Genomic DNA, 21174 nt, shown 5'->3' with positions numbered 1-21174 from the left:
GGTAATGGGATGGTTCCAGAAGATTGAAAATATGCAGTTAAAATTTTCCTGGTTTAAGTTTCATTTATTGACAGAGAGTGACATGATAGAACCATTGCTTTAGGAATGATAATAATCTGTCTGAAGCATATAGTATAGAAACAATATTAACCCATTTGTATTCATTTGGGTTTAGGCTCAAGATTTTAAATTAGGCAGTTAGGAGCCTAGACTCATTGCCTACATTTCTGACAGCCCACTGAGCAATTCTTCATGATCAGTGTATTAGAAAGATGATTTGGAATTTCTTAGACCAGGTGGTGAACATGAATAGTTAGGCCAAGTTTACTTGAAAAACAAAATCCGCCCCCCCCCCACAAAACCCCAAACACTTTATTTTTCCCCTTTTGACTAAATCACTAAATGATTAAATGAACGGCATGGGTATAAGATGATATCAGCAAGGTGTTTTCTGAGTTTTTCACATTTTCTTTGTAGACACAATAAATAAGTGGATCTGATAATAGAGCAGCATTATATATTATGTGTAATGAGTGCATTACTCCCACACGTGGTGATTGATAGATCAGTCCTGAGCTAAGACAACTTTTGAAGGTTTGTTGAAGGGCTTACTTAGTCCTTGGATTCAGGGTCCTGGATTTTTTTATCAGTGACAGATGATGGTTCAGAAAATCTGTGAGCATTACACTTACCAGAAAGAAAAACATGCTCTAGAAAAATAAGCACAGTACTCTTAAATATACCAGTGAACTTAAAAGTCTAAATTTTGTTGGTTTTCCTTTTTATTTTATTTTATTTTATTTTATTTTATTTATTTGATGGAGAGAGAGATCACAAGTAGGCAGAGAGGCAGACAGAGGGATAGGGAGAAGCAGGCTCTCCACTGAGCAGGGAGCCCAATGTGGGGCTTGATCCCAGGACCCTGGGATCATGACCTGAGCTGAAGGCAGAGGCATAATCCACTGAGCCACCTAGGTGCCCCCCGTCTTTCCCACTCTCACTCACTCATGCAAGCAAGCCAGTTTAGAAAGAGTGTAATAGTACTTTAGAAGACCCACTGTTTTAGCCAACTGGCTATATTGCATTTCTCTCTAGCATGATAATAGGTTGGCAGTGATCTTGGTTTTAGTTTGTGAATTCAATTGATTTCAACTTGGGAAAAACGTCACTGAAATGCCAGGCTAGGAAAAGATTGCCTTCCAGTGAAAATCAGGCTATGAATGCTCAAGATAATTAATTAAAATGCTTCAACTAAATCCTGCATGTTATGGCAAAATCAATTTATAATTATGAAAAAATCAAATTAATTTCAATCCAATCAGTAAATTGTCAAGAGGAATTTTGTTGTTGTTGTTCCTGCAGCTGTTACCAGAACATGTTGACAGGGTAAGGAATGGAGATCAGTCTGAGAAACAGCACATGAATTGCTAAGCTTTTAAAAGACAAAAGTATACATGGTACAAAAAATAATTCATCATCTGAGGGAATAGATAAAACACGTTCGGTTTTATGTTAACTGTGGTTTGCAAATAAGTGTTTTTCACTGTTCTTGTATCACTGGGTTTGCCTGCATTCAAATTCTGGCTCTGTCACTCTCTAAGCTTGGACACCTTGCTTAACCTCTCTGTGCCTCAGTTTTTTCATCTGTATAATTAGGTGTGAAATAATACCTATTACATGGAATTGTTGAGGAATTAAATGATACCTTTTTGTAAAATACTTCTAGAACACTGTCTGGCACATAGCAAGTACATTAAAAAAAATAGCAGTTATTTGAATATCTACATCCCTGTCCCATCCTTCTCTTGTTATTAACTGAAGAAAAAGATTGTATATAAGCACAGCAAAGGATGTAGGCCTTTTTTCTGAGTCCATACTAGACCATATACTTTGCTTCCATTTTTTTCTTCTCTAGCCCTGTAGATATTTTAGGAAATCATAGTAATACCTGACATACACTTCAGATCTAGGTCAGGATCGTTCTCTTACATTGTATCTGATCAAGGCCTATTCCCTCATTTACCCCGCCAGGATTAGATCATCTCCCTAGTCATCACATAATGCCCACGTATCCCTCAGCTAAGTTAAAGTTAATTATTTATTATTTTTAAATTTTGTATTTAAATTCAATTTACTTAACATATACTGGATTATTACTTTCAGGGCTAAATTTAGTGATTCATCAGTTGCATATAACACCCAGTACTCATTACATCAAGTGCCCTCCTTATTAACCATCACCCAGTTACCCCATCCCTCCACCCCCCTCCCCTCCTGCAGTCTTCAGTTTGTTTCTTATAGTTAAGAGTCTCTTATGGTTTGCCTCCCTCTCTGTTTTCATTTTATTTTTTTCTTCCTTTCCCCTATATTCATCTGTTTTGTTTCTTAAATTCTATATATGAATGAAATCATACAGTATTTATCTTTCTCTGCCTGACTTACTTCGATTAGCATAATACCCTCTAGTTCCATCCATGTCATTGGAAATGGCAAGATTTCATTTTTTTTGATGGCTGAGTAATATTACATTGTATGTATGTATGTGTGTGTGTGTGTGTGTGTGTGTGTGTGTGTGTATGCACTACATCTTTTTTATCCGTTCATCTGTTGATGGCCATCTAGTCTCTTTCCATATTTTGGCTGTTGTGGACATTGCTGTTATAAACATTGGGGTGGGGCGCCTGGGTGGCTCAGTGGGTTAAGCCGCTGCCTTCGGCTCAGGTCATGATCCCAGGTCCTGGGTTCGAGCCCCACATAGGGCTTTCTGCTCAGCAGGGAGCCTGCTTCCTCCTCTCTCTCTGCCTGCCTCTATGCTTACTTGTGATTTCTCTCTGTCAAATAAATAAATAAAATCTTTAAAAAATAAAAATAAAAAAAAAATAAATAAACATTGGGGTGCATGTGCCTTTTCGAATCATTACGTTTGTGTTCTTTGTATAAATACCCAGTAATGTAATTGCTGATTCATGGGATAGTTCTATTTTTACCTCTTTGAGGAAGCTCCATACAATTTTCCAGAGTAGCTGTACGAGTTTGCATTCCCACCAATGGTGTGAGAGGGTTCCCTCTTCGCATCCTTGCCAACATCTGTTGTTTCCTGAGTTGTTAATTCTAGCCATTCTGATCAGTGCGAGGTTATATGAGTTAAAATCTTTTAAGAATCACATCCTCTTTCCTAAATACTTATGAACCTCATACTCTGTCCAGAGCTACGCACACTATAAACTTCCCTAATCCTTAGTGTGCTTATTAAAACTGACATATCTGGACTCCTCCCCAGACCTACCCAAACAATTTTCGTGACAGGCCTGAGTTGCCAGGTTTTAGTATAAAATCTCAAATCGCTTGAAACCTTTGACTTTGTAAAAATGTTACTTTTGAAACTTGAATCCAGAATGCCAACACCAGGGATTTAATAGTTTTGGGGCTGTTGAGCTCTGGGATTTCTGATTATACCAAGCACCCCAGGAGAAACATACTAGAAGAAACATTACTGACAGATTGGTTGGTTTTCTACCATTTTGACCAAAAAAGAAGGTCCTACAAAAAAAATCATCTCTAGCAAAGGTAAAGAGCAGAGCCAATTTCACAAAAGTCCTTCTTTCATGTGACTCTTACTATATAATTTGATGCTTCTTATGTGAAATTTGATATCCATGTAAATCCTTTAAGTTACCTCGGTATATTAAGTTCTGCCCCTTTTGTCCTAAACTTTTATATGTTTCCAGGTGATTATTAATAAGTGTCAATTCATTGTTCCCATTTAATCCATTCAAAGTGACTTTTCTTCAGACTTTATAAAGAACTATTATGTCTTTTTTTGAAATCATTTTTCAAATGCATTAATAATTAAATTTGGGAAATAATATAACAAACATGCTTAAACTTGATCCTGAAGTCATAAAACTAAGGCATGTAATGTTAGCACACCCAGTCTTTTTGTACTTTGTATAATTTGTCACCCCAAAAGGCATTGTCTTTGATTCGTATTCCAGATTTACAAGACTTGCAGTAGCTCTAAATTTTTTTTTTATTTTATTAATTTTTTTTTTTAAGAGGCTCAGTGGCTCTGACATGTTCGGCTCAGTGGGTTAAGCCCCTGCCTTTGGCTCAGGTCATGATCTCAGGGTCCTGGGATCGAGTCCCGCATCAGGCTCTCTGCTCAGCAGGGAACCTGCTTCCCCCTCTCTCTCTGCCTGCCTCTCTGCCTACTTGTGATCTCTCTTTCTCTCTGTCAAATAAATAAATAAAATATTTAGAAAAAAATAAAAAACATTTTTGCTAGAAATTATTTTTGGAAACTTTAACTGATACAAGTAATGTTTGAAAGCATAGGTATAGTTTGATTTCTGTAAGGGGCACGTTCCTGAGACATTGCAAGAAAAGGCAATAATATAATATTTTAAGTGAAATGTTTTTGGCAAGGGGTTGAAAAACAGACGAGTCAGTAATCTTTGATGTTGAACATTATAGATTTGTAGCGTGATCAAGAAAATCTAACTTAGCCATTTTAGAGACCATCAGTAAATAAAGACGTTCTTCCTATGAAACCATTAACACCTTGAGTGCATATTGAATGCCAGGCACTGGGCAAAGGGATTTATGGGTATTATTAATTCACTCATTGACTTACTCGACTATTATACAACAGCTGTGTCCTAGGCACAGCTGTGTTATAAGACAGGCTGTGTCCCTACCCACACTGACCTTCATTCTAGTGGTAGACAAGTATTTGAATAAATACATAATGCTTCAGGGGCGCCTGGGTGGCTCAGGGGGTTAAAGCCTCTTCCTTCCACTCAGGTCATGATCCCAGGGTCCTGGAATCGAGCCCTGCATCAGGCTCTCTGCCCAATGGGAAGCCTGCTTCCTCCTCTCTCTCTCTCTCTGCCTGCCTCTTCACCTACTTGAGATCTCTGACTGTCAAATAAATAAATCAAATCTTTTAAAAAAAACATGCTTCAGGTATTGATAGATCTTATCATAAGGAAATCAAACATCTTAAGAGAGTCATACTAAGTCAGAGATGCTGTATAGAGTCCAGCAAAGGCTACTCTGAGAGAGTAAGCAGAAATCTGAATGAAGCAAAGGAAAAAGCAAAGCAAGGACTTCTGGGCAAAATTCTTCTAAATAGAAAGAAAGGCAAATGCAGAATCTTAGAGGTAAGAATGAGGTTGACCCACTTAGAAAGTGTTGAGATGACCACTGTGGCAAAACAAGGTGAGATAGAACAGTAAGAGAGGAGTCAGGGCCAGGTCATATAAGGTTTTATAGTCCAGGAAAAGGAGTCTAGACAGTACAACTTTATGCCATTATTGTCTGCATTTGCACAGGAGAAATTGAGGCTTAGAGTGTCGGTAAACTTCCTCAGGTTCAGGTTCATACATCTAGTAACTAGTACAGGGGAGTTTGGACCCTTTTTGGTATGAAACCAAATCTTGTACTCCTTCTAGTATATCAGGTTGACTCTCGCTAACTAGTCTGGTTACCTTTTTAAAAACCTTAAATTCAGTGGACCTTCTAGTTAAATGTTCTCAATAGTAAAAGAAAAATCAGTGGATACATATTTGAAACTGGGTTCTGTATACAAAGGAGAGAGGCAAGCTGTGTATATGCCACATCATGTAATATTGAATGCACATGAAATATTGTGGTTTAAAATAGTAATTTTTATTTTTCATTTTGTTATTTTTTTTTTGAATTTTATTTCATTTTTTTTCAGTGTTCCAAAATTCATTGTTTATGCACCACACCCAGTGCTCCATGCAATACGTGCCCTCCATAATACCCACCAGGCTCACCATTTTTTTAAAGATTTTATTTATTTGAGAGAGCAAGCAAGTGAAAGAGAGCACAAGCAGAGGGAGAGGCAGAAGGAAAGGAAGAAGCAGACTCCCCACTGATCAGGGAACCTGATACAGGACTCAAACCCAGGATGCTGGGATCATCTGAGCCAAAGGCATATGCTTAACCAACTGAGCCACCCAGACACCCTAGAATAGTAATTTTTTAATGCTTTTTGATGATTTCAACATTTGAAACCTAGAATTAATGAAGAGAGCCAATCACTGGTTGAAAAGCTATTAAGATACAAAAAAGAAAATGCAGTATGCTCAAAATGAACTTCTAACCAAGATATAAACCACTTCAGAAGTAACATATTAGAAAATATAGTCCATTGTTTATATAAAAAGGGATAGTATTGCTTTATATAATTACATGTTTGCCTACTTAAAGAATAAGGGAATTCATGTGTGCCTGGCTAGCTCAGGACAGCATGCAACTCTTAATGTTGGGGTCATAAAATCAAGCCCCACATTGGGGGTAGAGATTACTGAAAAAAAAATAAGTGAATTCATATTTTTATACAGAGTCCAATACACTGAGATCTATAAACAAAATGATAAAGCAGTATTCTGAAGAAATTGTCTTCTATAAATTGAATGATAAGCTGGCAGTTTAAATGGTTATAATTATAAGGTAAAGTTATCCACTAAAGTCATTAGAGAACATTTAGGATAAAATGAAAAATACACCACTCTGAAGATAAAAAATAGAATTAGAGATTCTGAAGATTTTATTCAGAGTTATAAATTGTAAAATTTAAATAATAAACTGCATCATTTAAAAACATTATTTTAAAAATGAATGTTTTTCTCTTATGATATAATGAACTTTATAGACTTATTTAGCCATTTTTATTTGTTTCAAGTTTTTATTTAAATTCCAGTTAGAAAACATATTGTATAATATTAGTTTCAGGAGTAGAATTCAGTGATTCATTACTAAGATACAATACCCAGTGCTTATCAAAAGGCCCCTTCATAATATCCATCACCCATTTAATCCATCCCCCATCCTCCTCCTCTCCAGCAACACTCAGTTTGTTCTCTATAGTTAAGCATCTACTTTATGGTTTGCCTTCCTTTTTTTCCCCTATATTCATCTGTTTTACATCATTTCTTAAATTCCACATATGAATGAAATCATATGGTATCTATCTTTGACTTATTTTGTTTGGCATAATACTCTCTAGCTCCATCCACATCACTGTAAATGGCAAGATTTTATTCTTTTTGATGGCTGAGTAATATTCCAGCGTGTGTGTGTGTGTGTGTGTGTGTGTGTGTTTGTGTGTGTATGCATGCACGTACCATATCTTCTTTATCCATTCATCAGTTGATATACCTTTGTGCTTTTTCCATTATTTGGCTATTGTTGATAATGCTCCTGTAAACATTGGGATGCAAGTGTCCATTCAAATCAGTATTTTTGTGTCCTTTGGGGAAGTACCTAGTAGTGCAGTTGCTGGATTGTAGGGTAGTTCTGTTTTTACCTTTTTGAGGAAATTCCATACTGTTTTCCAGAGTGGCTGCACCAATTTGCATTATGGGTGTCTCTTCAGAATAGTTATCAGGGTATTTTCTCTTTAATTTGAAATTAATGTCCAAAAATTAAAACCATAATTCAAAAAATATTTTAAGGAAAAATATATGTAAGACAAGTGATAACAATGGTTCTCCATATGTGGAACAGTAATTAAAAGATGTTCAATAGATTTTGCATATTTTTGCCCAGAAAAGAATTATTAGAGCTATTATTCAAATGGTGTCATCTCCTATTGTGATTCAGTTAATGAACAATAAACATTCTTTTAAAAATCATGTGTATGCACTAAAGCAATTTTTCTGACATTGGGTTTTTATCTGTTAGAATAACACATTACTATAATTTCTCTCCACTGACATACAGACTCCTCATTAAAGTTTTAATGAGGAGTTGATCAGTGCCAAATCACACATAATTTGAATGAAAAGAATAGTTAAATTCATAAATAGTTCCTGACCTACAACAGTAACTGTTTAAAGTGAATTCTTGAGCAGTAAGAATTGTCTTCAATCCTGTTTTTCCCCAAAAGCAAAGTGAAATATTTTTTGATAAGAGAGAAATTTACAAAGACCCAGTATTTCTGCTATTCATAAGATGAACATCTTCCCTTTGATTGAGTTGCTTATACATAAAACTGGAGACACAATATATACCTCAGCTGTTAATGTTTTAGGACAGGGACCTGCCAAATTAACCTTCATGTCTTCAGTTTATAATCAAGAATGAATAAGTTAATGAAGAAATAAAGGAATAGATAACAATTATTTTTTAAATTAAGGGTAAAGTTCAGTTTTTTTTTTAAAGATTTTATTTATCTAATTGACAGAGAGAGATCCCAAGTAGGCAGAGAGGCAGGCAGAGAGAGTGAGAGGGAAGCAGGCTCCCCACTGAGCAGAGAGCCAGAGTCCGGAATTGATCCCAGGACCATGAGATCATGACCCAAGCCGAAGGCAGCGGCTCAACCCCTGAGCCACCCAGGGACCCAAAGTTCAAATTTTTATGTTGGGAGGAGTTAGCTCTAGCCAGTGTTATAATGTTACACATACAACTTAACATCATTTAGTTTTTTCGGCTATAACATCAGACTTGTAGATCAGTAATTTTTTTTTTTTGATGTACCAACTATTCCTCCAGGTTATCCATATTTTAGGTGATACATGGCAAGATAAGTATAAGTTCTCCCAAGTCATTTGCAAGCTGAGAACTATTACTTAAATAAGTGAGCAGTAACATTTGAGGAAGGCTTTTACAAACATTCATCCTTACTGAGAATTGCGTGTAGTGTTTTCCTAGTCATTATACATTCGTGTATCTCATCTATAAACTGATCACCTCAGACACAATTATCTGGTAGGATAGTATATTATCTTTTGTTCTTTTTGAACTGCTTTTGGTTTTTGTTAGTACTTTTATCTCTAAACTGTAATCTCTGGAAAGGCATGAATTGTCCAACTTTTAAAATAACCTCCAAAACTCTGACCATAATACTACATTGGATTAGATATGATTTTTCTTTAGAATTTTTGGAGGGTAGGTACTTCATAGCTTGTATTTAGAAATGTTAAAAGAAATAGCTGTACAATTCCCTTAAAGTCTCCAAGATTTTAAGTGAGTATTCCTACTCTTTTATTCTTGAGTGCCTCATTTGGGACATTAACCATTAAATTCAGAATTAGCATAGACATGCACAGTACCAACATTATGAGTTATAGACTATTGAAGGTTTTATGAACCTTCAGAGCTGTAGAACAGATATTTCTTGGACATTATAGTATCCTTTGATAAGCTTTAAGGTCTTTATTCATTAAAAATATGAACAATCATTCTATAATTGAAACTTTATCCAAAATAGTAGGAAGATTTCATTAAGTAAGAATTTGTCTTATTTTGTTAGCTGTAAAACGTATTTGGTTTTACAAACAGATAAGCTTGTTTCATAGGTACATGATTTTTTGCTATCACATACATACATAGCCTACTACGTAAAAAACAATTACACATTTACTAGCAACATAAAGCTCCCGTCTATAGCTGAAAAAGTCAACTATTTAAAATTCATCAACTTAGAATTGTGTTTCTTTATGCAAGCAAATTAATTTCTCTTTGTATTTTTTGACAGGAGGAAGCACTGCATGGTTTTCGAGTGAGTGATTACTTTGAATACATGGAGATTTTGGAACAAAACTACCGAACAGTAGTGCTGAGAGACATGCGGAACATTAGAGTGCAGAGCACATAGATGGTGGAGTGCACGGTTTAATGTCATGTTTTATTTATTTGTAAAGAAAACAGGGGGACTTGATTGTCTTCTGTGTCTAAAACAACATATGCTTTGTGAATACCCATATTGTGAATCAATACTAGGACTCTTTCAATATAATAATAAATATTTGATTAGGAATTAGCTCAATTTGTGACATGAAGTAAATTCATTTTTGTTAAGTTCGTTGTTTTCTGAGGCTGTTTTAGAATCAGATCTAATTTACTTATAGTTCTTTACGTTTAAGAGCTGGTCCCAACTGACATCTCTTTCGTTACCAGAAGATTAAAATATTTTTTTCTAAATGGTTTTGAAAGAAGCATCAACATTATAAATAATTGTTTGACTAGCCAGAGAGAGAGTCCATACAAACAAGGAAGACATTTTCTTCATGTTTTGTCTGCACCTATAAAGGAAAATAGACAAAGCCACAATTACTAATTTTACATGTGGAGGAAATAAATTATATTTATCATAGCAAATGCTAAGAAAACTATTGTTCTCAGACATAATTGTTTTTCTAGGAATTGTTTTTGATAGCTATATCAAATTATAATTTTTCATGTGAAATGTAGGCTCTACATGGTTCATTTAGAAGGTAGATTGGTTATTTCATACTGATAAGCATTTGGCTTTTCATTTGTTATGCATTTTTCTTAGTGATAAATTTTATTTGTACTGAACTTTTTAAAAACATTAAGGAGAATAACTTCTAAATTATTTTAAATGAGTAACACAATGTTTTATTTAAACAGAAAGCTTTCCTCCAGTGAGATTAATACAATTTGCTAAAGTCTGTTTTCTTATAACTGTCACATTTAATATATGAAAAATAATACACAAAAATATTTTTCAGTTAGCAATTTTAACAAATTTTTTTAACTTATGTGTGGTAGTCATTTTGTATGCATTACTTATATTTAAATATAAATCAACCAATAAAACCATTTTGAAGCCTTTTTTTCTAAAACCAAAAATAGCTCATCCACAAACTCATTTTTCCTTTCAATATCATGAAACAACTGGCACCATACAGTTTTCAGCGGTGTGATATTTAGGCTATTGTAATATCAACCTTCCAAAATTGGGTTTTATGCTGTTAATGCTAACAGTAGCTGGTCAGTAATGGTGTTCGTAAAGGGCATTGAAAAAGTTGAGAAAAGCAAATTGAGCAAGTTAATTTGACATATTGCTCCCTTTAGCTCTGGTTGATAGAGTTAAGTAAGAGAGTCCTAGGTTAATCAAAATACCAAGCTTTTGTCTACTTTCAAACTTAATTTTGGAAAGCTGTAATACATGTTTATGGTTTCATTTCTTCCCATTCTGTTCCTGAGTTACTGTTATTGATACTAAGAAATTGCAGCTTTATTTCCTTTTTAAAAGCTCTTACATGGTAATTGGAAATATAGATGGAGAAGGAACTATCTTAGTTTTATAATATTCATTGGTGATTTTGATTGAAAACTGAAGTAAGATCTAGATAATAACAGTTACATTTTGGAAAAGTGAATTCAGCTGAAGCCAGAAGGTGTTTGTGTTCATTTGTTAAATAAATGTCTTATGAACAATGACCTAGCGATTTGGTGAAATAAAATGTAAAATATGATCATTTACGTAGCTAGCATTGTAAATTATTTTTGTACCTATTATTCTAGGAATACTATTTAGAATAGAAATAAACACAACCCTGCCTTGACTTTCAGTTTTGTTTTAATTATTTAAAGTATAAGTCCTTAGGACAGACTTTATTTCTATTTTATGAATGGGTACCTCATACATTTTACAGGATTCATTATGAGAAACTATATTTTATGGTAACAGTGTAAACAAATGTGAAAACAGTATAAACAAAAGGGAAAATGTAAGCACTCGTATATAAATCTTTGAATACCTGTTTTCAGAATTTCATCTCTGTAGTTATGCCTCCTCAAAATGCATAGGCATCTAAGGAATCTGTGAAGGTAAAGTAAATCTCAGAAATTAATCTAACTTTAATAGAATTCTAACTAAATCTATGATTATTAAATTATGGCATGTTCTAGTTTGATTTTCCAATTCAAGATGTTAAAGAAATTTCTTTGGTTGTTCATTTAGCAGACATGTTTTGAGGGTTGCACGTGTAATATTTTTAATATCCAAGATAGGAAAAATAACAGCACTTAACAGCACTACTACTCACTGAGTCCATAGTCCTCATGGAGACATGAATAATTTTAAACTGTGAGAACATAGTTTTAAAGATCACAAGAATTTATCTCTGGATTTGGTGGCTTTGATGAGAACACTTTTGATGAAGTAGTGAAGTTTGTTTGGAGCAGGGTTAATTGATGCTGAGAGGAAAGACTGGAGACCGATCCTTCTAGGAGCATTGCTGAACAGAGAAAGAGAATATGGGTCGTAGCTAGAGGAGGCGTGGGGTCAAAGACTTTTTTAAGATGGAGAATGGAAGCATGTTTTTATGTGAGTGGAAATGATGCAGTAAAGAAAGGAAAACATGCTGAAGAGAAAAATGCTGGAGTGAATGTCATGAGGCTCATGACCGTAGGAGTGAAAACTGCAACAGCCATTTTGGAAGTTTGAGTTTTGTTTTGTTTTTTTCTTTTTCAAATTAAGTTAAATGCACACTTCGCTGTGTGACTCAGCAATATTCTTTGTAAGCATTTCCCCTAAAGAAATGAAAGATATCTCCATACAGAGGCATGCATGAATAATACAGCTTTATTCATCATAGTCCCAAACTGGAAACAACCCAACTGGTGAATAGATAAACAAATGTAGTTCATTCCATAAAATGGAATACATCTCAGCATTAAAAAGTACCACCTACTGATGCACACAAAAGTATACATAGGATTCCATTTACATGATGTTCTAAAAAAGGTATATCTATGTGACAGAAGGTTATTGATTTCCAGGGCCTAGGCTGGGGTTGGGTGTGAAGAAAAGGGATTTACTACATAGAGGCAGAGGGGACATTTATGTCATAATTGTAATTATGGCTACATGACTATATTTTTAAAAGTACTTTGAATTGTGTGCTTTAAATGAGTGTATTTTAAGTTTCACCTCAATAAAGCTGATTATCAAAAGATAAATACTGCAAAGAAAAATTGATAAATCTGTTGTAATGGAAGTGTCTTAACATCAGCAATTATGTTAGCCATAGGTTACTTGTGGATGCATTAAACAAGTTGAGGAAAATCCTTTCTATTTCTATTTTGGTGAGAGTTTCAGGAATAGAATTTGTTTGGAAATGATTTTTATCGAATACTTTATGTGAAAGTAATCTTTGCATGAGTTTCATCTTTATTTGGTCTGTTGATATGGTAACTTCCCAATATTGCTAATACCAAACAAATCATGCATTCCTAAGATTAACTCTACTTGGTCATAATATTTTATCATTTTTACATATTGTCAGACTTGATTTGTTAAAATTTTATTAGGGATTTTTATGTTCATAAGGGATATTGATCTGTATTCTTTTTCTGATTTTGGTATCATGATAATGCTGGCTTCATAAAATGAGAAGTGTTCATCTGTTTTCTAGAAGTTTATATGAAATGGTATTATAGTCTAGAAGTTTGTTTAAAAGGTATTGTATTTTTTCCTTCAATGTTTGATAGAATTTCCCAGTGAGGCCTGGAATTTTCTTTGTGATAAGAATAAAAATTTTTTTTAAATTTCTTTTCAGTGTTCCAGAATCAATTGTTTATGTACCACATCCAGTGTTCCATGCAGTATGTGCCCTCCATAACACCCACCACCAGGCTCACCCAACCCCCTACTATCCTCCCCTCCAAAACCCTCAGTTTGTTTCTCAGAGTCCTCAGTCTCTCATGGTTCGTCTTCCCTTCCAATTTCCCCCAACTTACTTCTCCTCTCCATCTCCCCATGTCCTCCATGTTATTCTTCATGCTCCACAAGTAAGTGAAACCATATGATAATTGACTCTCTCTGCTTGACTTATTTCACTCAGCATGATCTCTTCCAGTCCCATCCATGTTGATACAAAAGTTTGGTATTCATTCTTTCTGATGGAGGCATAATACTCCGTTCTCTATATGGACCACAGCTTCCTTATCCATTCGTCCATTGAAAGGGCATTTTTGTTCTTTCCAGTTTGGTGACTGTGGCCATTGCTGCTATGAACATTGGGGTACAGATGGCCCTTTTTTTCACTACATCTGTATCTTTGGAGTAAATACCCAGTAGTGCAATTGCAGGGTCATAGGGAAGCTCTATTTTTAATTTCTTAAGGAATCTTCACACTGTTTTCCAAAGTGGCTGCACCAACTTACATTGTGATAAGATTTTTTTTACAAAAGAAAATTAATTTCTCTCATAGATACATGGCTATTCAAAATATTTATACTTAAGTGAACTTTGGTAATTTATTTTAAGGAATTTCTCCATTTTATCAAACTGTCAAATTTATAGGTGTTGAGTTGTTGATAATATTTGTTACATATTTAATATGTGTAGAATTTGTAATGATGTCACTGCTCTCAGTTTTGGTAATGTTCATTTGCGTCTTACGTTTTTTTCATGATCTGTCTGCTAGAAGTTTATAAATGTTCTCAAAGAACTAGCTTTTAGTTTCAGCAATTTCTCTTTTTCTGTTCCATTGATTTCCATTCAGAACTTTATTATCCTTCTATTTTCTTTCAGTTTCATTTGCCCATATTTATCTAGTTTCTTAAAGTCATTTATTTGAGATCCTTCTTTTCTAGTATGGTTGGTTAGTGCTTTGAAATTCCCAGTAAGTACTGCCTTAGTTGCATCCACAAATTTTGATTTGTTGTTTACACATTTTATATAGTTGGAAATACTTTATATTTTACCTTTTGATTTTGTTTGATACATGGGTTATTTAGAGATGTGTAATTTAGTTTCCATATATTTGGGGATTTTTCCAGGTATACAGTTGAACAACACAGATTTAAACTGTGCAGGTTCATTTATAGTTTTGTTTTGTTTTTACAGTACAGTCCTGTAGATGTATTTTCTCTTCCTTAAGACTTAACATTTTTACATCTAGCTTAGTTTAAGAATATATAGTACATAAAGTATATAAAATATATATATTAATTGGCTATTATCAGTAAGGTTTCCAATAAACAGAAGGCTATTGGTAGTCACATTTTTGAGCAAATCAAAAGTTATATGTGAATCTTCCACTATGGGGAGTGGGAGTTTCCACTTCCCTAAACACTCTTGTTCAACGGTCAACTCTATTTCTGCTACTGATTTCTAATAATTTCATTGTGGCTAGGACATTCTTTATGTTAATTTTAAAAAATTTATTAAAATGTATTTTATGTTCCAGATTATCTTCCCATAAATGCTTTTCATGTAACTTAAAAGAAATGTATATTTTGCTGTTTTTGTGTGGAGTGGTCTGTGAATCTCAGATCAAATTATTTGGTATTGTTTGTCTTGTGTATCTTTACTGACCTTTCTGGCTACTTGTTTTAGCTATTGTGAGAATAATGTTGAAACTAAGTATAATTGTGGATTTTCTGTTCCTCCTTTTCAGTTCAGTTTTTTTTCCTTCATGCATTTTAAAGGCCAATTATTAGGTGTATAAATTTTTGACTGTTATATATATATATATTTTTTTTTTAAATATTTTATTTATTTATTTGACAGAGATCACAAGCAGGCAGAGAGGCAGGCAGAGAGAGAGAAAGGAGGAAGCAGGCTCCCTGCTGAGCAGAGAGCCCCATGTGGGGCTTGATCCCAGGAAGCTGGGATCATGACCCAAGCCAAAGGCAGAGGCTTTAACCCACTGAGCCATCCAGGTGCCCCAACTGTTATATACTTTTGATGAATTAACTGTTTTATCCTTGTGAAATAATTGTGTTTAACCCAGTAATACTTTTTTCCTCTGAAGTCTGAATTTAGTATCTAATATTTAATAGTCTTCTGAATTTAATATTCATATGCCTATTCCAAGGTTTTGTTTTGTTGTTTAGGATTTGGGTGATCTTTCTCCATTACTTTACTTTACCCTTATGTATTTTTATATTTAAAGTGATTTTATTGTAGGCAGCATAGTGGGTCTAGCTCCCTTTCCCCAATCTTAGCAAATCATGCCTTCTTGTTTAGGCCATCGTTTACCTTGTAAACCTTGTACACCTTTACATTATAGACCTTGTTTAGACCATTTACATTTCATGTAATTATTGATATGTTTGGTTTAACATTTTATATTTGCATTTATCATCTTGTTTGTTTTCTATTTGTTTCAACTGTTTTATTCCCCCCCTTTTTTTCCTGCCTTCTTTTGGATTAATTGATTGTTTTAGTTGATTTCCATATTATGCCCTTCACTGGTTTATTGGATGTATTTCTTTCTTTATATTAGTGAATCTTTCAGGTTTATGTTACACATCTTTAGTTATCCATAGTCTACCTTCAAATAATATTACACTACTTTGTCTTTAGTAGAAGAACCATATAACCAATAAACTCCAGAACTTTACTGGGTCACTCTAATCCAAAGCATTCTCTCATTTCTCTTAAATTATAAAAGGTTCCTTAACTCTCCTCTTGTAAATAATTACATAGACTTACATGCTATTTCTTATATTATTATTTTGAATTTTTTTCACTCTCATTATTTAATGCCAGCATTATTATTCAAGAAATGGATCAGTAGCAAATAATTTTCTTTGGGAATGTCATCTCCCCAAAATTAAGTATGTATTTCAAAAGGACACAAGCAAAGGTTATTCTCATCTCCCAGAAATTCTAGCCCAGTGCCAAGCACAGAGCAGAATATCAGATTATTTGCTGAACAAAATATCAAAGTTGTTTTGAATTATTACAATAATACAGAAGGAACACAGTTTGAAACCTTAGACCTCGTTTTCCTCTCCTGTCCTTTAATAGGTAAATCAGGGAGGAAACAACTTACGTTCTTGTTACAAATATGTTTTCTGCTTGTTGTTTATTGTGGAATGTATTTTTAATAAAAATAATAGTTTATTAAATTCTCTTTAGCAACAATTATACCAAAAATATATGTGTGTTTTCCTTCTGTGTGTGTGTACGTATGTGTGAGTGGTTCATTGCATATGGGTATTATTTTGGCTATAACACACATCTGATAGGCTTCTGTGACCTAGTTCAGCAATCTAACATTATTTGGAAATACCTTTTTAAAATATACTATGTGTACTTATCTCTTATTTATAAAAAAGGACAGATACATTTGGTGTTTGAATCTATATAACCAGGTAGAGAGTCAAGTATCCTAAATGATGTAGTGAAGGCAGAAGACTTGAACATCTCATGTGTCAAGATCTCTCTTAGCACAATGATGCTAAATATTTCTAAATTTGTTCTTGCTAAGCCTGTCCTTAATGATTCCTGTTTTATATATGATGGTTTAGACATAGCCAACAAACTGCGGCCTCTTTCTGTAAAGTTTTACTGAACGCTGTTTGTTTGTTTATGTATTATCTGTTGCTCTTTTATAATGGCAGCATTGAAGAGTTGTGACAGTATGTGTGGCCTGTAAAACTAAAATATTTACTATCTAGTCTTTTAGTTTTTTGCCAGCTCTGGTTTAGAGTACTAATTACATGTATAAATCCAAATCCACTCTGGGATAAACTTTTTAGAAATACAGAAGATGCTAGAAGACATGTAATCAAAAAATCTTTATTTCACAAATGAAGCTATGACTCACAAAGTAAAGAAGGGGGTACCAAGATTATATAGAGGAGAAATATAATGCAGTAGATAAAACTGGGAGCTCAGGAGGCAGACTGCCTGAATTTAGAACCTGGCTCTGTCATTAAGTTATTTAATTCCTCTGTACCTCAGTTTACTTGTTGGTAAAATGGGCATAATAGTAGTACTTACTTCATATGATTATAATTGCAATGCATAAGTTTTTTTCAGAAAACTGTGGCTATTATTATTATTTTTTGTCATAAGGCTAGTTGGTGATTACATAGCCTGGAACCTAGTTCTTTTGACTTTAAGTTCAAACCTCTTTCAACTGTATTATTTATTCATTTTTATTAAATTCCTACTGTGGATCAGATGCTCTTAGGTATAATTATAATCTTTTCTGTCATTCAGCTTTTTCCAAGAGTAACATATTTTCCTATTTTATGTTTTCCTTACTGGTTATAAAATGAAGAAAAGTCCTATACAATCCAAGGTTAGACATATCTTTGTACTTTATTCAGTTTCCCCATGTTTCCTTCCTATTTTGAAAGGTTAATTTTTTCATACCTTAGATTTTGTGATGCAGATCAATGTATAATGGATTTGCAATGTATTTTTGAATTGTTTTATATTCTCCAGTAATAAATAAAATGTTTTATGTGACAATATTTACTAACATGTTCTCTGTAGCAAAATTGACCTACCTCCATTTTTTTTCAGCAGATATTAAGAATTATTGCTTAAGTAAATACATTGGCACCTACTTATCTGATGAGTTTAAACAGGGTCAGGGCAGTTAGCCTCACATAAAACCTGAATTTTCACCACTAGCAATATTTTAGTTTTTAAAATCAGTTAACTTCCTTGGCATGTTTCCCACTCCATATTCTACTGTTGGCAGTAGGCCACCATGAAATGCTAAAAACCATGGAAATAATTGGACTGTCATGTTTGCTAATAGAGTGCATTTGAGATACATTGGGGAAGACAGTTATTAAAATGTTGGCTGTTAAAATTTGATCATCTAATCCAGGATTTAGGCTTTGATCTGCTATCAGAATAAGTGTCAGTTCTTTATTGAATAACATGTTTATATTTAGTCTTTAACTAAAATGCTAAATTTCATCTTTTTTAGAGCATCTCTAAAATCCTTTCTCTTACAACATCAAATATAATTAACTACAGTTACATTGGAAATCACTAGATAATGGAAACCAAAATGCTTCTATTAGTCAAATGATCCCCATATTATATCAACATAACTGCCTCCATTTCAGTTTTCCTTAGAGCAAATTTCTCACATTAGTATTTTTCTTACTATCATGAAATTATTTGGGCTTAAAAAAAGTATTTATTAGAATGGATGGTAGGTACAGCAGAGACTGGATAATGTTCCACAGATTCTTCTTCCTGGACTAAGTATATTGCAGGGCATTTAGTCAGCTTTACTGATGTTAAGTAAGCTAGCTAAGGCATAAAGAGCAGGTGTGCCTTCTCTGCGTGCTTTCTCTTCTCTTTCCTGGTGCTCCTGGAGCCTGGATACTTCAATCTGTGGAAAGCAAAACCTCCCTACCAACCCAGGTTGGACTGTGACCCAAGGAAGAAATCAATCTTGAATTAAATAATTATTAATTAAGAAAATTAAGATAACCTCCACCCTCAAGGAGTTTATGATTGAGAGTGATAAAACTTGTACAAGAACAGATGAGAACACAAGAACATATTTTGTAAGCTCTGAAGAGTATTGAGAGCAATTTTGATAGGAAGACTCAGAGGAAGCAGGTATTACCGAAGCAGGTATTACCTCAAGCTAAGTGACCATGGAGGTAGCAGGATTTTCATCCAGAACAACAGGAATAGAGTAAAATATTAGGAACAGTACAGGGCATATTGACAATAGCCTGAGCAGAGTGAGACAACAAGAAGCAATGAAAGAGTTTGTGTAAAACCCTCTAGCTAGTGTGGAGGTTTTGTTTAAGGGAAAATACTGGAAGATAAACTTGACTGGCCAAATAATTCAGACTTTTCTCCTGCAGGTTGTAAGTATTACTGAAGATTTTTCAACAGAAGAGGAACAAGATGTAGTAATTAATCTTGAAACTTAGACATCTTTAAATATTATGGTAACTAAAAATCTAATTTGCTTTATTTCAAATTCTCTTTAAAGACTTCTCTGAAGAATTTCTAGCTTAGCAATCACTTTTTACTCAACAAATGTTATGAAATAAATATATTAATCTATTAGAACTGAAATGCTATGTTGAAAACATTTAAAATCAAATATTTCTATTCTTTATTCTTTATCATATACCATATACCTCATAGTTATTTCCCAGTAGTGCATATCTCTAGAACTTCTTAAGCTGTGATTTATGCTAATAAGGAGTATCCTTCAAATTGACTTAAAGGAGGATTTTAAAATTTCTCCTTAAACGGAATTTGAAATGCAATTCTATAAGACACATGAAGGTGAAGAGGTTTGCATTCAGAATAAAAGGACAAATAAAACCTTCAGCAATTCTAGAACAAGAATCTATTCAAATGAACACTGCTAAATTTTTCTAATGAAGTAATTATTTCAAGCTGTGTTTCTTAAGGAATATTAAGTAATTAAGTTTATGAGTCCTTAATGAGAGCAAAGCTAAAACAAAGCACTGTATAGAATCCTCTTGACTGTTAAAACACAGCCGTAGAGAGCAGATGAAAGGATATAACCTTGAAAGGCCACCATCCCTACTGTGTTTTTTTGTTTTTTGTTTTTTTTTACTTTGAGTTTTTATTTCAATTCCACTGTTTTCACTTTGTGTGTGTGGGAATCTTGACAATAGGTTTAATGCTGTCTTTAAATGCTGTATGGACAAAGCTGTATGGACAAAGCCCTGGACAAAGCTGTTGGTTAGGAAATGTACCTCTTCTTCATCATTTGCCCACAGTTCCTTAGGGAATCAACTGTTTTGATCCTTTCTGATCTCCTTCCAAGGTACCCATGTTCTATATTCCAGTCTAGAGCTTTACCTAAGTTTAATCTCCTTTCAAATTTAATCATATTACATAGTGCAGTGAAGAACACTGGAACAGAATTGTTAATAGTGTGTATTTTAGTCTTCCTACTATGAACAATGGAACATGTCATCTTAGCACCTGAATATTTATGGGCCTCATTTCTTCTGACATAAAATAAAGGTACTAAACAGCTAACTTCTTGGGATCATCCTAGTCTAACATTTAGTTCTAATATTTTGTACCATGTTACTGAAGCCTAATTCAGGTGATCTCATACCCATATCCCACTGGCATTTTCAAAATAAACTTACTAAATGTGATTTTTAAACCAGTGGCCATACTAGGCATTACACTATGAACTGCTTTTGTGTTTCTCATTAAAAGGACGCTTTTTTTTTTTTTTAAAGATTTCATTTATTTATATAACAGAGAAAAATAGAGCACAAGCAGGGGGAGTGGCAGGCAGAGGGAGAGGGAGAAACAGGCTCCTCACTGAGCAGGGACCCAACATAGGACTCAATCCCAGGACGCTGGGGTCAAGACCTGAGCTGAAGGCAGACACTTAACTGACTGAGCCACCCAGGCACCTCAGTTAAAAGGAATCCTGATGAGAATTATAAGTAATGTGGAATACTGATGGAGATGATATACTTACTGTGCAGTCCATGGAAACAAAGTATTATATAAGTACAATACTTTTCAGTGTAAATAAGAAAACACTATTTTAAGATAATTTGTGAGACTACAATAGTCTTGACCTATGTTTTTTCTACAGATATATCACTGAAACAAGCCTGAACTCTTTTTGAATCTGGTCTATAATCATAATGAGCCCG

General features: G+C 33.9%; 1 protein-coding gene across 1 annotated transcript in view; it reads left to right on the top strand.

Moving 5' to 3' along the window:
• The window catches only part of TBC1D32 (TBC1 domain family member 32), a 238219-nt gene extending 224884 nt beyond the window's left edge, over positions 1-13335 (top strand). The window contains 1 exon segment of the mRNA XM_047733941.1: positions 9509-13335. Coding sequence (XP_047589897.1) covers positions 9509-9628 — 120 coding nt within the window. The 3' untranslated portion in view covers positions 9629-13335.
• The last annotated feature ends 7839 nt before the right edge of the window (positions 13336-21174 follow it).

Source organism: Lutra lutra, chromosome 6 (assembly GCF_902655055.1).
Source record: "Lutra lutra chromosome 6, mLutLut1.2, whole genome shotgun sequence".
Classification (NCBI taxonomy): Eukaryota; Metazoa; Chordata; class Mammalia; order Carnivora; family Mustelidae; genus Lutra; species Lutra lutra.
The sequence above is the reverse complement of the archived record's forward strand: the minus strand, read 5'-3'. Positions and strand labels throughout refer to the sequence as shown.